The sequence below is a fragment of the Aspergillus neoniger genome (genome assembly GCF_003184625.1).
Source record: "Aspergillus neoniger CBS 115656 unplaced genomic scaffold BO87scaffold_6, whole genome shotgun sequence".
Lineage (NCBI taxonomy): Eukaryota > Fungi > Ascomycota > Eurotiomycetes > Eurotiales > Aspergillaceae > Aspergillus > Aspergillus neoniger.
In genome coordinates, this window is record NW_020291134.1 from 268,020 (window position 1) to 281,899 (window position 13,880).

The window sequence follows — 13,880 nt, forward strand, 5'->3', positions numbered from 1 at the left end:
ATACAAGAGTCTTATAGTGGAAAGATTTGTGTTCGATTGCTTGACTCGTGCAGATAATATGGTCAAGTTGTGTTCTTAGCTAAGACGTTGAATCACAGGTGGCCGCGAATAATATCTATCCCATTGAAGAGAGTCATCAAGAGTCACATATCAGGCGTCTGGGACTCCCCCCAGCATACTTTCATCCAGCCAACATCCTCCTCTGTACATCCTTCTGGTGGCTCCTCTTCTGGATCAGGTCCCCCGCGTTCTGCCAGCTCTTCCTCATCCAATTCTTCTGGTTTCCATTCAGCATTGACTAGACGAACAAATCCTCCATATATATCATTATCTGGCGTACTCAGGATTGAATCCAACGCTTCTTGATCTAACATAATAAAAAAGCGGTATCTACCGTTTTTTAAATGCCATAAGTGCCTGGGATCAATTTCTTGTTCCTGTTCTTCTTTCACTGCAGTCACAGCCCACTTATTAAATTTATCACGTAGTGAGGCCACTGTCATACTCTCAAAGGATCGGTCTTCCACTTCCAAGACTGTTGGAGTAAATCTGGCGAGAAGATCCAGACCATTGTAATACTGAAGATATTTTTCAACACGCTTGTAGAATCGGATCATTAATTTCTCCCAGTCAGAGTCACTTTGATATGTGCATCGATAGATAATAAAGCCCCATGTTTTAAAATTATCTTTATCTAGAAGTCTCTCTAGCTCATCGGCACCGTTCATCCCGCTCTCAATCCCGAGAGTGCGTTTAGAGGGGTCCTGTCGCGAAGCTATTTGTGTTGGGATGAAAGGCGGCGTGATATGTACAAGGCGGGGAGCGGGAGGACGAATAAGAAAGCGCAGGCGAAGAAAGCTTGGTTTGTTGCTGAAGTATGGGCGGCGGCGGAAAACACTTCTTGCAATCATGGATGCGGAATGTCTGGGTGGATGATACAAGGTCGAAAGTGGCCGGGCAGTGGAGCTGAGATAGAAAAAAGGGTTATTCCGTATTTAGCGCTAGACCACGCCGAGCTGTAAGCCCGAGATTACATTCTAACATCATACTTGGTATACCAACCATGTCGACCGAACTAACCATCACCCCCTCCGACATAACCTTCCTCTCAACACTGCAAGAATCCAAGAACTCCGTAGTATTCAAAGTCCTCTACCAAGGAAACCCCTGCGTGCTAAAAGTAGTACGAACTCCCCCTCCAGGCTCCCCTCCCCTACCCCCAAACCCACTGCTATCCCACCCCCTAATAACACCAGTACCACGACCGCGGCCCCTCAGAGCATGACCCCCCAAACCGCGAAGTCAACCTCTTCATCGCCGAATCAACAGCCTACCAGCGCCTACAATCAAAAGGCTTCTGCAGTAGAGGCGTCATCCCCGACTTCTACGGGACTGTCAGGAACATTCAACCGGCTCTGTGGCCGAATCTCAGCATGTTCCTTAATGATAAACTACCACCCAACGCGATTCTCATCGAATATATCCCCAATATGCAGATGATAGGTCCAGAAAACTATTCTGAGCAACGCATGACCAAGTTCCGTCAAATTCGTGATGACATCCACGAGGCGAATGTCTTGCATGGTGATCCGATGCCGAGAAATATGATGGTTTCGGTTTCCGGGGATGAGGAGAGGGTGCTTTGGGTGGATTTTGATTCTGCGCAGACGTTTCCTGAGGATGGGAGTCATTCGGGGCAGAAGGATTGGGTGGAGATGGAAGATGAATTGGTGGATTATTTTATTGTGGCTTTGGTGAGGTTCAGTGTTTTCATATTGTTTGTGTGTATGTGGAGGTTTCATGCTGACTGGGTCGACAGGGTGAGGATTATAGGGATGGGAAGCTGAGTCGGACGGTATCTTATTATGATGATTATTTTCCATTATGATGGTTGAGGTGGGGGAGGAGATTAGATGGATTCAGTATGGATTGCTTGAACCTACTTTTATTCAACTCATTATGCGAACGTCTGATCTTCTTCCACGAATGATGAATATCTTACGTCAAAGTGTAAGTATATATGTTGTGATTCAAGCTAAGCTATTCTATTTTAATTTCCCCTTCCTGTTGGGAAAGAACAGTTCAGACCGTGAACAAGAAAACAATAGTAGAACCCGGCATGACTTCGCAGGAACGCAGATACGGCAAGGAGGGTGAAAGACCACCTAGTACCCCATTTCCTCGCACCGAGCGATTGCCCGATCTATATCATTCAACTCGGGGTTGTCCGTATCATATTCCAGTTTATCTGAGTGCGCTTGGATTTGCTGACTATTCACCAGGATACGTCCGACGACAAGCCTCACGCGCTGCACCTTGGGACAGATTCTTTTATCCTTGAGCAGTTTGAGAACTTTAAGCCAGCCCCCTTCAGGATCATAAACCCGATAGAGGACGAGTATCGTTAGGTGTTTTCCATACAGCTCGAGAAATCGAATGAGGTCTTCAGTGCTGATATCCACATATTCGATCGACAATCTCCAGAGATCCACGCCGTTCACTTCTTTGGGGTCCACCCCGTCAAAGGGATTGATAGCCAGTCTCATTAGCCTTCTCCACCAATGACACATAGGATGTACCGGGAAGCCATGCCACAGCAGATACTTTAGCTTCCAAGCGTCTAAAAACAACGAGGTGAACATATGGGCAATATACTCCCTGCTTGGCCCATCAGAGGGCTCACCCACCGCCAAGAAGACCAGCTTATACCATACAATACGAACATTGCTGGGGGGAGTGTAGTATTCACAAGCTACAACCGTCAGTAACTCTGTCGTGGGTTGAATTGAATCCTTCGTGAACAGATATAGATACTCAGGCTGAGCCCCGGCATCCGTAAGGGCTGAGAATATGATTTGAAGAAACTTGCCGCTGGTGCCGTTTGCACTTCGTGGGGACCGACAATATTCGATAACTATGGTCTTGATGTTCGAAATCTTCTTCACCGCGTCGGAAATCTGGCTAGTCGCCGGGAACGAGTCAATTCTAGAAGTATCTAGCCAAGGAGGTAAAGTGGACGCCATCTGCCCCGCGTTTGTGAGCCTTCTGGGCTCAAACCAAAGAGTCTCAGGGTATGAGCAAATATCCTTATTGTATGCCACCTCCAATAGATGATAGAACCCTGTCATGTCATTGGTAACTCTGAGTTCGATCCATTTCGCCTTCAACGAGGCCTCTTGAGTCCTGTTGCGTATCCCTTTTGACGCAAGCTCGAGTGTCTTACGGGTCGGCGCATCAAGGCAGCACATAATTCGGGAGTAGAGTTCAGAGGGTATAGTGTCCAGTCGTCTCAGGTCCGCCCACGTATCCACATTGCCGAGCTCTGTTTCTTGGAATGTCTTTCTGATAAACTCTCTTCGGAAAACTGGAGTCAATTCCATTGGTATTATGAGAGATGGGGGCTAGCACTGAATGAAAGATGGCAGTCGACAAAGTTGAGAGTAGTGAGTGTTCTATCTTCATCGTGAGATTCCAAATATCTCATGACAAGTCTGAGAAGATAGTTGAATTTGTCCTTACCTAAATATGCGGTCGATCGTAACGGATATTTCTGTAGTTGGTACTGGTAAACGAGAACGACAGACGTGATGCTTCAAGTGCACCAAGGCAAGGCCATATGCTCCAGAGATATTGTGAGATACCGGCGTATGGAAAAGGCAAGAGCACCTTGCTCTACCACTTATCCTGGTCCCTTCCGTCCGCAGTTCCGCAGTCATATCATATGGGTGGGTAGTTGTTACCCTTTGTGCTTATCATTAGATCTTCTACGCCTGGGGCCTGTATTTGTGGCCTCGATCTGGTACCGGAGCTGGGGTTTGTTTGTTATCGATCTATCATTTCAATTTAGCTCTGACCGGAAGTTGCTTCTTATCCGTAAGCCGCACATCTACCTACCGTTGGACATATAGAAACCCTATGTAATAATGGCGTCTTTGTGTAGTGATGCAACCTAAGTCACTTGAGCTGGGATATCGTCCGACCAACCCTCTTCGTCAATTCTCTATGCGTCCAACTAATCATTCTTGTGCGCTCAGGGAGAACTTGCTCATAATATCTAGCTATCTAGTAGCACATACCCAAGTCTTCAGTCCTAAAACTAACAGTTCTAAGATGTTGTTCTCGACTGTGAGTTAAATTCCAGATAGCAGTTCCTGATACATTCCAACCCTCCTCTTCTCCTCATATGCTTCCTCCGCAAATTGCACGCCTCCAAAATCATTCCTAGCCACAGAAAGTCGAAAAGTCAAATGTGGAAGAAAGACCATTATTAGGGCAGCTCAGTGGAACATTGATACCGTAACTATCAATAATAAAAGATCAGCCTTATGTCTCTTTATTACAAAAGTCGGGGTTAACCAAGGAGGTATATACCAGTTCGATGGGTTACAGTAGGTGATTGGCAGCGGTCCGTTCCCATTGTTGTCGGTATAGTCATGTTTTAGCGAGGAACCGGAAATGCAGTCTTTTCTTCGATTTAGTATACTAAACCAATGCAAGTGGAATAGACAAAACCACAAACATACCAACGTTGTTGTCTCCAGTACCTCCGTTGCCATCGCAGGTTTGAACGCCGCTATCAGTTGTGGTGATGGTGCCATCAGCAAAGTCATTAACATTCCAAGTTGATCCAGTGATGACCAGGCACCCAAGGGCGGAAGATGAACAGCCTAGAACAAAGCAGCTGTGGCCAGGGCTTTCGAACTGCATGCGACCATCTTGATGATTGATAGAGTAAAGCCTCGAGTGTAGGAAGTGTCTTGGGTTTTATGTGAGATACAATGCCTTTTATGTTTGTGATGCAATGTCTTTCCAGAAGATTTGGGAGGCATCTCTGATCTTGGGCTACTTATATAGATATCTAGTACTCTCGTTCTCCATCCATCGTCGGTGGCTGCAGCAACTTCTCAGGGTCCTGGTACCTAGATTGCAACCAATAGTCGTCCATGTAAGTTATCCTTTTGTTGGATAACCAGTTCTTGAATGCCTTAGTCCTGGTCGCCTTGGCCGCCTAGTTGTTGAATTATGTATAGTTGGAGGCCATATGGTTGAATTCATTGCCCCTGAAAGCCTGTATTCAAGCAGGTTAAGAGTACACCTACTTGGAACATCTGCTTAATTTTATTTCGAAGATGCTTTTGAGTACAGTAGTAACCTGTCAGTTCCTGTCCATGGCTATGCAGAGGATACATTCTTACCCTACTTCACTCAGTGAACATGATGCCGACTCTACAACTCCTCCAAGGAATTACAACGTGACAGATGGGGTGTGTTGATAATTATTCATTCTTGAGATGCAGAAGTAAGCCTGATACAGGATGAGAATAGGTCGGCCTGTCAAGTAATTAGTACCAGTAAAAGCATCAGTGAATAGGTACATCACTAGAAATACACGGATGGAACCAAACTAGGTACATGATGAGTAGTGATCGTCCGACTCTGTCCACCCGTGACTTGTGGCATCTCCGTTTTCAGGTAACCCCGTACATGCAGAACAATAGCAGCTTTATGTTATCTAGGTCTGGGAGGTCTGATCTGTGTAAAGGGGTTTCTTCTCAGTTAGCACGAAGTAGACCACTTTTTTAAAGATAAATGTTTGTTGACTAGTTTCATACTTGTCACCCGATAGTAGATTTTTCAGCTAGGGTTCATGAGATTGGGGATTAGGCCCGCGATATCTGAGGGAAGAGCTCATCACTTGCCTTATATGGATGATGACTGTAGATCTCTCTTAGTACAGCCATGATCGCTGCATACATAGAAACTGACTGTCATGGGAACTAGACTACCTTAGACAGAGACTGGACAAGCGATGATGGTTTAGTGGCTCCTCTAGAAATGCTATTGGCTCACCCATGACAAGTCAAGCTAACATCATGGCTACAAGAATAAAAGGCCAAGCTTTTCCCACTATTTAGTTTCCCATACATTTCGCATTGCCAATAAATAACGCTTGAGCGTATTATCATTATCAAGAACGACAAATCCCAACCGGAAAGGTTGGATGATCATCGGGGAACGCAAGCATGGCATCCACTAACTAACAGCGATACTAACTCTCCTTGACATCTTCCTTACCTCCACCTTTCGGGAAGACGCTTTCCCCAACTCCTCCTTATCTCTTACATTCCTCCTCCCTCACCCCTCTATCTATCTCTCCATCCATCCCCAAATACGCACATGACACCTCCACCTTTCGGAGAAATAGCGATACGAGCTACCACCCATCCAATACACACTCATCCTATCGCGCGGAGAAATTGCGGAGTCATGCAATGCAATTCTGCCACACCTCTACTATCACAAAGTGAGGGGGTGTTAAACATCAAGACACCACCTCAGCAGCGACACGAGGGGTCTAGACGATGGTGAATGTAGGACGATCATGTAGGTATGAGTAGAAGTCAGTGGCTATCATTCACCTATGGTCCGTGTGAGGGGGTTCTTTGTTCGACGTTGTTTGGCTCGGAGAAATAAGATTAGGGCGAGTCTTGCTGCAGTGGTTCGGTCCCGCGGCTGCAGGGCGTCTGGACCAATTGGAGAATTAGCCTGGTTTTGGGGGGAGGGGTGTGAATTTGGTCTATCGAGGGATAGGTATCTACACTATTGCATTTGGGGGCGCGAATTTGGAGGTTTGATTGATTGATATGTTTATTATTAGAAGCTTGGCTATTTATATGGCTTTACTCCCCAGGTATCACGTTCTGTTGGAGCACTTGTCTCAGAGAGAAGAAAATTAGTACTCGGAATCTCAGAGAATTCAACATGGGTGCTATGTCCCTTCCTTCGGACGAGATCCCCCAAACTCAGACGGTGGCTCTCGTTCGAGAACTGGGTGGCAGTGTGGAATTCCGTGAAGGCTATCCCGTTCCTACCCCAGGGTCGAATGAGGTATTAGCGAAGGTGCTCTACACAGGCGTCTGTCAGAGTGGTCAGTCTTAGAACATCGATCATACAAGTCATCTAGATGGCTAACACGTTCGGGAAGATCTACATACGAAAAACGGCACCGCCGCTGGTGCTGATGGCAACCCAATCACCAAGATTAAACTGCCGCATGTTGGAGGCCATGAAGGTGTCGGGCAAATTGTGGCTCTGGGCCCCAACTGTGACCCTGACCTGAAGGTCGGTGGACTGGTCGGCATTCGCTTCGCTAGTCGGATTTGTAGGAGATGCGAATTCTGCTTAGCCGGCACGGAACAGTACTGTGTCAAGGGCACAAACCACCTCCACCATGAAGACGGCAGCTTCCAGCAGTATATCGCTTTGGATGCCGACAATCTCACTATCCTTCCTGACGATATAGATCCAAAGGTTATTGGGCCGGTGCTGTGTGCTGGAGTCACAGCATACAAGGTAAGAATCAGTTCTAAGCATGAACCAACCAAGGCATCTAATCGCTGACTATCCCTAGGCTGTTCTCAATGCAAACATCCGGGCAGGCAACTGGCTCGTCGTTGTAGGTGCCGGAGGTGGCCTTGGACATCTGGCTGGTAAGTCTGCCGCATCATCGCAAGACTACACGTGCTGACCAGACAGTACAATATGCGAAGGCACAGGGAGCATTGGTGATCGGTGTTGACGCTGCCGACAAGCGAGATTTTGTCCTTGGATTGGGAGCTACCGAGTTCATTGACTTCACTTCAACGGATCCGGTGCAGCGGGTCCATGAAATTACCGGTCTTGGTGCGCATGCTGTTGTTGTGACTGCGGGAAGTGCCAAAGCGTTCGCCCATGCCTGTGACATGCTGCGGGTTGGAGGCACTCTAAGCTGCGTTGGAATCCCGCCGGGCCGTCCAGTACTGGAAACTCCTATTTGCACGATCGTAATCAAAGGCCTCCGGGTTACCGGAAACCTTATCGGCTCACTGAAAGAGTGCATGGAGGCAGTAGAGTTGGTCCGACGTGGGGTTGTCAAACCGGAAATCAAAGTTCGCACGTTCAAGGAGTTGCCTGAGGTGTACGAAGAGATGGAGAAGGGTGACATTGCAGGTAGAATTGTCCTTCAAGTTTCGCAGTAGCTTACTCGTGCTGTATAGTTCAGAGAATAGCAGTTCTGCAGTTCGTCATATCTCTTTGACAGGATCAGACACTTTCACCCACTTTCTATCCATAAAGATTCCAGTGCGAATCAGCGTCCTCCTCAGGAGAGTCCACATGCTTTCCAGTGCTGTGAGCGTACTCCCCATCGTGATCGAATGACCAAGGGTTATAGTCCATTCTCAATATGCGCGCAGGGGCTTTAACCAAAGCCTCGGCCGTCTTACTATGCAGTATCGACTTCAGCATGAAGTCTTGCTCTAGGAAAGGTAGCAGCTTCTGGTACAACGCGTGCAGAAAATCATGCGGCCGCATTTGAAAGTCAGAGCATGTCTGGACACACGGCGTGAGCAGGACCGTATCCGCGAGTGAGTTGGCAATCTCGAAACACTTCAATAGCTATTTCAGACTTCAATTAGTACGCTATCTTCAATGATTGCAGAAGACATACCTGGTCGCGTCCCAATGGCAACAGGTCAGACTCGGTAAAGCTTTGCAACGACATCAGGAGGTCACGGCTAACCACAGCTGGGAACCTGAACGTCATAAGTCGGGCACCCGATTTCGACGAGAGCAGATGCCGAGACAGAGCTTCCTGCCAGATGATGGTCCTCATCCATTCTTTCGTGATGCAGTAATCAGCAATACGGGTGGACGGTCTGTCGCCTCGGCCGAACGAAAGCATCGACAAGACTGTCTCCGTCTCTGCCAGACTATCTGCAGTCATTGCCGGTTTATCTATAGCATTGGAGCTTCTCCTAGACGAAAATCCATCAAACGTGGCAAAGAGTCTGCCGAGCTCCAGCAAGCCTTTCACATCTGCATTATTGCCGACATCGACCTCATCTGGTAGACGAATAGGAGTGGTATACGAGGGTTCGAGACCAAGATGCAAAGAATAGCCCCTAAACCGTGTCAGCTAAAGTGAGCTATAATCGAAGTGTGGAGGCAGTTCCTACCTTTCAGAAACCCACAGCAATAGAAACACGATCTCCTTATTAGCAACAACATCCGCATCCAGCTCAGTATCATGTCCACCCACCCCCTCATCCAGCTTCAAGAGCCGAGCTCCATACACAGCCTCTCGTATGAACAACATAGCCGAGTCCCTCTTATTGATCTTGGCATGATAAACGTGCAGGAAGAAGGAAACCAAGACGCTCCTCAAGTCGAGATGTGCTTCACGCATCCTCATACACTCCGACGCCATCATCGTGCTATCAAAACTTGCTGGAGCAAGCTGCAGCTGCGCCATGGTGGCTGCACAGAGAGCCATAGCCAGACACAAGGTTCCCACATCCGGTGTGCCATGTTCAAGCTTCTCCAATAGCACTTCAGCATCGACAACCGGCCACACGCTATAAGAAGCCTGCTGATACGAACGCACAACTGAGACTAGTTCTTCTATTGGGATAATAGTCGATGCAAGTCGCTCTGCTTCCACATGGGATATCCCCTCGTCACGAGGATCGACATGCGGAGAGATCAGAGGACCAGCCGGCGCGTGTTCTTCTCCCTGTTCACCAGTATACCTCCTTACCTTTGGACCCCTTCTCCGTGCAGGCTTCAGGTAAGTGCAGTTGACCTGCTTGGGGGCACTCTGGCAGGTATCGCAAGGCCAGGCGCCGCTGCACTTGACCTTGCGGGAGATACACTCATCGCATGCACGCTTTGTGAGTCGATGGCGCATGGGTAGGGGATGATAATCACTGAGTCCCAATCAGATAGCTAACGAAGGAGATAGATGGATGGATAGATAGATAGATAGGAAGAAGGGAAGATGAAGGGAGTATCCGAAGAGAGGGATGAGATGAATGATTAGCTGCAGATGAGGGGAAGCAAAGCAATTGCGGAGTCAGAAGACCGGCCATTCATTAGAATCCCGATTGCATGCAGATTCCACCATTTTCTCCACAGCCATAATTCCATTCCACTTGTTCATTATCTTAACAAAGTCAATATAACAATGTGACCCATAGTTACATGGACATGTTATGATGTGGCATGACAACAGCATCCCAAGTATAGAAGGAAGGAAGTAAATGATCATGTAATCATTTATGTAACAGACTAACTACCCCCACACCCCCAACCGAGCTTAGCAATCAAGCTGGACCCCTCCTGTCATTTACTCCAGATCTTCTACCTACTTCTTTCCTTTCTTCTCTACTACCTACTTATTCCTCCTCCTTACTTGGTTGAATCCCTTCACAAAGCCAACAAACACACCCATCCTCTACAAAGAACCCATCAATCAACCCTCTACCAACCACCCAAAATGGAAGACACTCCCCTCCCCCCCGCAAGCACCGACGTACGTCTACCCCACAATCCCCATCCATCCCTCCTCTTCAAACCCCCAAGCTAATAACCGAAACAGCCCCGCGACCTCGCAGCCCTCGAATCCAACCCCTCCGTCCTCTTCCCCACCTTCACCTCCAGCACCGCCTGGACCCTCGGCCTCGCCCTGCGCGAGCGCATCCTATCCCTCCCACCCACACAACGCAAACCAGCCTTAATCTCCATCACCTTGACGGGCGGCTCCGAACCACACGTCATCTTCCAATGCGCGACCGAGCCCGGCACGGTAGCAGACAACGAGGTGTGGGTGCGACGGAAGCGCAACACGGTGTTGCGATGGGGCGTGTCGAGTTGGTTGATGAGACAGAAGATGTTGAGTTCGTCGGGGGCGGAAGCGAGTGAGGTGGAGGCGGCGTTTGTGAGGAAGTTTGCGTTGACGAGTACTGGCGGGGGAGGCGCGGCGGATGAGTTTGCGATTCATGGGGGTGCGTTTCCCATTCGGGTGAGGGGCGTGGATGGCATTGTGGGTGTTGTGGTGGTGAGTGGGTTGAAGCAGGAGGATGATCATCAGGTGGTGGTGGAGACGGTGAGGGAGGTTATTGCGAAGATGTAAATGGATTTATTAGAGTGTATTATATTATATATATAGGATCTGTATTAGAGTGAAATATTTATTTTGTGCTGTGTGGTGGTTGTGTGATGTGTATAGTCTACAAAATTAGAGTCAAGTTTGGATAAAAGGTATCATGCAATTGCTGCCTCTAATAATGTCAAGGTCAGGTCAGGTATCATACTCGGTTGGACGACTGGTCAGCAAAAACCGGGCCAAAACAATGGTCTCAACAAAAACACACAACAATCAAAATGCTAACTCCATAAAGATCCCTCTAATGGTATGGTAATTTTACAATTCATCATGCCCGCTGGGCTCGTCATCCTCGTCCGCCGGCGCAGAGCCATACAGCTTGCTGGTAATCGGGTACGCCACGTTCGAGAGCTGCTCCTTCTGCTCCTCGAAGTCCTCGGTGGTGGCGGTGGCAGCGTTGTCCTCGAGCCACTCAGTCACCTCCTTGACGGCGTCCAGGATGGTCTGCTTGTCGTCCTCGTCGATCTGGCCACCCAGGCCGTTCTCGTCGTTAACCTGGTTCTTCAGGCTGAACGCGTAGTTCTCCAGGGTGTTGCGGGCCTCGATCTTGGCCTTGATAGCCTTGTCCTCCTCGGCGAACTCCTCAGCCTCGGCGACCATGCGGTCAATCTCCTCCTGGGACAGACGACCCTTGTCATTGGTGATGGTGATGGACTCGGCCTTGCCAGTGCCCTTGTCGCTGGCGTGAACCTTCAGGATACCGTTGGCATCCAGGTCGAAGGAGACCTCGATCTGAGGAACACCACGGGGAGCCGGGGGAATGCCGGTAAGCTCGAACTTGCCGAGCAGGTTGTTGTCCTTGGTCAGGGAACGCTCACCCTCGTCTGTGCCAGTCAGTTAGCAGACATTCCGGGATAGTCAATCAAAGCATGAAATACTTACAAACTTGGATAAGGACGGTGGGCTGGTTATCAGCGGCGGTAGAGAAGATCTGGGACTTGCGGGTGGGGATGACAGTGTTGCGGGGGATGAGCTTGGTCATGACACCACCAGTGGTCTCAATACCCAGGGTCAGGGGGTTGACATCCATCAGAACAACGTCGCCGGTGCCCTCCTCACCGGAAAGGACACCACCCTGGACGGCAGCACCGAAAGCAACAGCCTCATCAGGGTTGATACCCTTGCTGGCCTTCTTGCCACCGAAGAACTCCTCGAGAAGAGCCTGGACCTTGGGGATACGGGTAGAACCACCGACGAGGACAATGTCGTCAACCTCGGACTTCTTAACCTTGGCATCCTTGAGAACCTGCTCGACAGGCTTCAGGGTCTTCTTGAACAGATCCATGTTCAGCTCCTCGAACTTGGCGCGGGTGAGGGTCTCAGAGAAGTCCTCGCCGTTGTGGAAGGCCTCAATCTCAATACGGGTGGACATCTGGGAAGACAGAGTACGCTTGGCCTTCTCAACCTCGCGCTTCAGCTTACCCATGGCCTTGAGATCCTTGGTGACATCAACGTTGTTCTTCTTGTTGTAGAGCTTGACGAAGTGGTCCATGACACGCTGGTCAAAGTCCTCACCACCCAAGTGAGTGTCACCAGCGGTAGCCAAGACCTCGAAGACACCGTTGTCGATGGACAGGAGGGATACATCGAAAGTACCACCACCAAGATCGTAGACGATGACCTGGCGCTCATCACCAGTCTTGTCCAATCCGTAGGCGATAGCGGCGGCGGTGGGCTCGTTGACGACACGGAGAACGTTCAGGCCGGCAATGGTACCAGCGTCCTTGGTGGCCTGTCTCTGGGCGTCGTTGAAGTAGGCGGGGACGGTGACAACGGCGTGGGTGACCTTCTTTCCAAGGTAGCCCTCGGCGATCTCCTTCATCTTACCGAGAACCATGGCGGAGACCTCCTCGGGGGTCAGGGTCTTGGGGCTCTGGTTAACATCGACCTTAACGTGGGGCTTGCCGTCCTTGTTGACGACCTTGTAGGGGAAGTGCTTGGCGTCCTTCTGGACATCCTTGTCATCGAACTTGCGACCGATCAGGCGCCTAGAGAGCGTTAGCAACAGATTGCCACGAAACTCGCGAGAAGCAGATAAACTCACTTGATGTCAAAGATGGTCCGTCTGGGGTTGGCGGCGTATTGGTTCTTAGCGGCGTCACCGACCAGGCGTTCCTCATCGGTGAAAGCGACGTATGAAGGGGTGATACGGTTTCCTTGGTCGTTGACGAGGATTTCGACCTTTCCATTCTGCATAACACCGACACAAGAGTAGGTGGTTCCCAGATCAATACCAATGACTGTTGAAGACAGAGATTGTTAGTGGATTTCTTTCAATGTCCTGACAGACGCTGTGCTTACCAGTTCCGTAGCTATCTTGAGGCGAAGTCTCATCCTGAGCGTGTGCAGTGCCGAAGAAGGCGAGGGGGGCAATGAAAACAAGCAACAAGTAGAAGATGGTGGTCCAAGCCGTGAAGGGCTTGGCCGCACCCTGATGCGAGATGCGCGCCATTATGTGTGAAATGTCCTTTCACCACAGGACACGTAGTAGGCTTTTTTAATCGACGAGCTGCTCAATTGGAGACAGCAGCGAATGAATGTGAAAGAATCCTCCTATTGCTCGTACACGGTTTTTATTCCCCGGCACGAAGAAAGAAGGAAAAAATAGATACAGTCCAACCCAGATGAGAACGGGAAGGAAAGAAAGAGCGAAGGGGGGAAGGGGGAGAGAAGAGAGTTGGGTGAAAGAAGGCGACGACGGAGAGAAGAAAGAGTGTCTCGAGAAGCTCCGGCCAGCTTCTTGTATGGCTTGCCAGCGGCAAAGAAAGCGCAGCGGCCATGCTGGCCTTTTCGCGGGTATCTGGCTTTAAGGTTACTCCTCGGGCTGTCATTGGTCCGCGACGCGTCCAGGGCAGGGCTGAGTCAGCGTGCACGGCCACCGCCCGGTGGTTCTGCC

At 49.4% G+C, this 13,880-nt stretch overlaps 7 protein-coding genes across 7 annotated transcripts; 3 read left to right on the forward strand and 4 right to left on the reverse strand.

The window, feature by feature from the left end:
- Positions 1-75: 75 nt before the first annotated feature.
- BO87DRAFT_404406 (uncharacterized protein) lies at positions 76-911 on the reverse strand (the record flags this gene model as incomplete). The annotated part of the gene is made up of 2 exons (XM_025625854.1): positions 76-115; positions 148-911. 2 exons carry the CDS (start codon positions 909-911, stop codon positions 76-78), a joined length of 804 nt encoding a protein of 267 aa, XP_025482811.1.
- Positions 912-1,063: 152 nt separating this feature from the next.
- Positions 1,064-1,888, forward strand: BO87DRAFT_352486 (uncharacterized protein; the record flags this gene model as incomplete). Its single annotated transcript, XM_025621190.1, has 3 exons — positions 1,064-1,183; positions 1,257-1,754; positions 1,820-1,888. The coding sequence occupies 3 exons, from the start codon at positions 1,064-1,066 to the stop codon at positions 1,886-1,888; spliced, it is 687 nt and encodes a 228-aa protein (XP_025482812.1).
- A 277-nt stretch (positions 1,889-2,165) lies between these two features.
- On the reverse strand, positions 2,166-4,707 carry BO87DRAFT_413448 (uncharacterized protein; the record flags this gene model as incomplete). The annotated part of the gene is made up of 7 exons (XM_025626570.1): positions 2,166-3,364; positions 3,741-3,808; positions 3,895-3,913; positions 4,077-4,123; positions 4,159-4,221; positions 4,372-4,462; positions 4,524-4,707. 7 exons carry the CDS (start codon positions 4,705-4,707, stop codon positions 2,166-2,168), a joined length of 1,671 nt encoding a protein of 556 aa, XP_025482813.1.
- Positions 4,708-6,762: 2,055 nt separating this feature from the next.
- BO87DRAFT_301746 (zinc-dependent alcohol dehydrogenase) lies at positions 6,763-8,018 on the forward strand (the record flags this gene model as incomplete). The annotated part of the gene is made up of 4 exons (XM_025619176.1): positions 6,763-6,928; positions 6,986-7,353; positions 7,412-7,490; positions 7,537-8,018. 4 exons carry the CDS (start codon positions 6,763-6,765, stop codon positions 8,016-8,018), a joined length of 1,095 nt encoding a protein of 364 aa, XP_025482814.1.
- A 42-nt stretch (positions 8,019-8,060) lies between these two features.
- Positions 8,061-9,809, reverse strand: BO87DRAFT_205266 (putative C6 transcription factor). The gene is made up of 3 exons (XM_025618585.1): positions 8,997-9,809; positions 8,489-8,942; positions 8,061-8,436 (listed from the first exon to the last, which is right to left on the reverse strand). Exons 1-3 carry the CDS (start codon positions 9,725-9,727, stop codon positions 8,104-8,106), a joined length of 1,518 nt encoding a protein of 505 aa, XP_025482815.1. The 5' UTR covers positions 9,728-9,809; the 3' UTR covers positions 8,061-8,103.
- A 450-nt stretch (positions 9,810-10,259) lies between these two features.
- BO87DRAFT_352496 (DUF967 domain protein) lies at positions 10,260-11,025 on the forward strand. The gene is made up of 2 exons (XM_025621191.1): positions 10,260-10,351; positions 10,418-11,025. The coding sequence occupies exons 1-2, from the start codon at positions 10,316-10,318 to the stop codon at positions 10,949-10,951; spliced, it is 570 nt and encodes a 189-aa protein (XP_025482816.1). The 5' UTR covers positions 10,260-10,315; the 3' UTR covers positions 10,952-11,025.
- bipA (Hsp70 family ATPase KAR2) lies at positions 10,996-13,727 on the reverse strand. The gene is made up of 4 exons (XM_025622622.1): positions 13,286-13,727; positions 13,029-13,224; positions 11,867-12,972; positions 10,996-11,808 (listed from the first exon to the last, which is right to left on the reverse strand). Exons 1-4 carry the CDS (start codon positions 13,434-13,436, stop codon positions 11,243-11,245), a joined length of 2,019 nt encoding a protein of 672 aa, XP_025482817.1. The 5' UTR covers positions 13,437-13,727; the 3' UTR covers positions 10,996-11,242.
- Between the last annotated feature and the right edge of the window lie 153 nt (positions 13,728-13,880).

What these genes read in the sequence shown, in the direction of transcription:
- BO87DRAFT_205266 (XM_025618585.1), bottom strand. Translation starts at nt 9,727, where the DNA reads ATGCGCCATCGACTCACAAAGCGTGCATGCGATGAGTGTATCTCCCGC. An exon ending in TTGCTGTGGGTTTCTGAAAG is followed by an intron (nt 8,943 to 8,996) that starts GTAGGAACTGCC and finishes GACACGGTTTAG; the next exon opens with GGGCTATTCTTTGCATCTTG. An exon ending in TGCCATTGGGACGCGACCAG is followed by an intron (nt 8,437 to 8,488) that starts GTATGTCTTCTG and finishes AGTCTGAAATAG; the next exon opens with CTATTGAAGTGTTTCGAGAT.
- BO87DRAFT_352496 (XM_025621191.1), top strand. Translation starts at nt 10,316, where the DNA reads ATGGAAGACACTCCCCTCCCCCCCGCAAGCACCGAC. An exon ending in TCCCCCCCGCAAGCACCGAC is followed by an intron (nt 10,352 to 10,417) that starts GTACGTCTACCC and finishes TAACCGAAACAG; the next exon opens with CCCCGCGACCTCGCAGCCCT.
- bipA (XM_025622622.1), bottom strand. Translation starts at nt 13,436, where the DNA reads ATGGCGCGCATCTCGCATCAGGGTGCGGCCAAGCCCTTCACGGCTTGG. An exon ending in TCAAGATAGCTACGGAACTG is followed by an intron (nt 13,225 to 13,285) that starts GTAAGCACAGCG and finishes TGTCTTCAACAG; the next exon opens with TCATTGGTATTGATCTGGGA. An exon ending in CGGACCATCTTTGACATCAA is followed by an intron (nt 12,973 to 13,028) that starts GTGAGTTTATCT and finishes AACGCTCTCTAG; the next exon opens with GCGCCTGATCGGTCGCAAGT.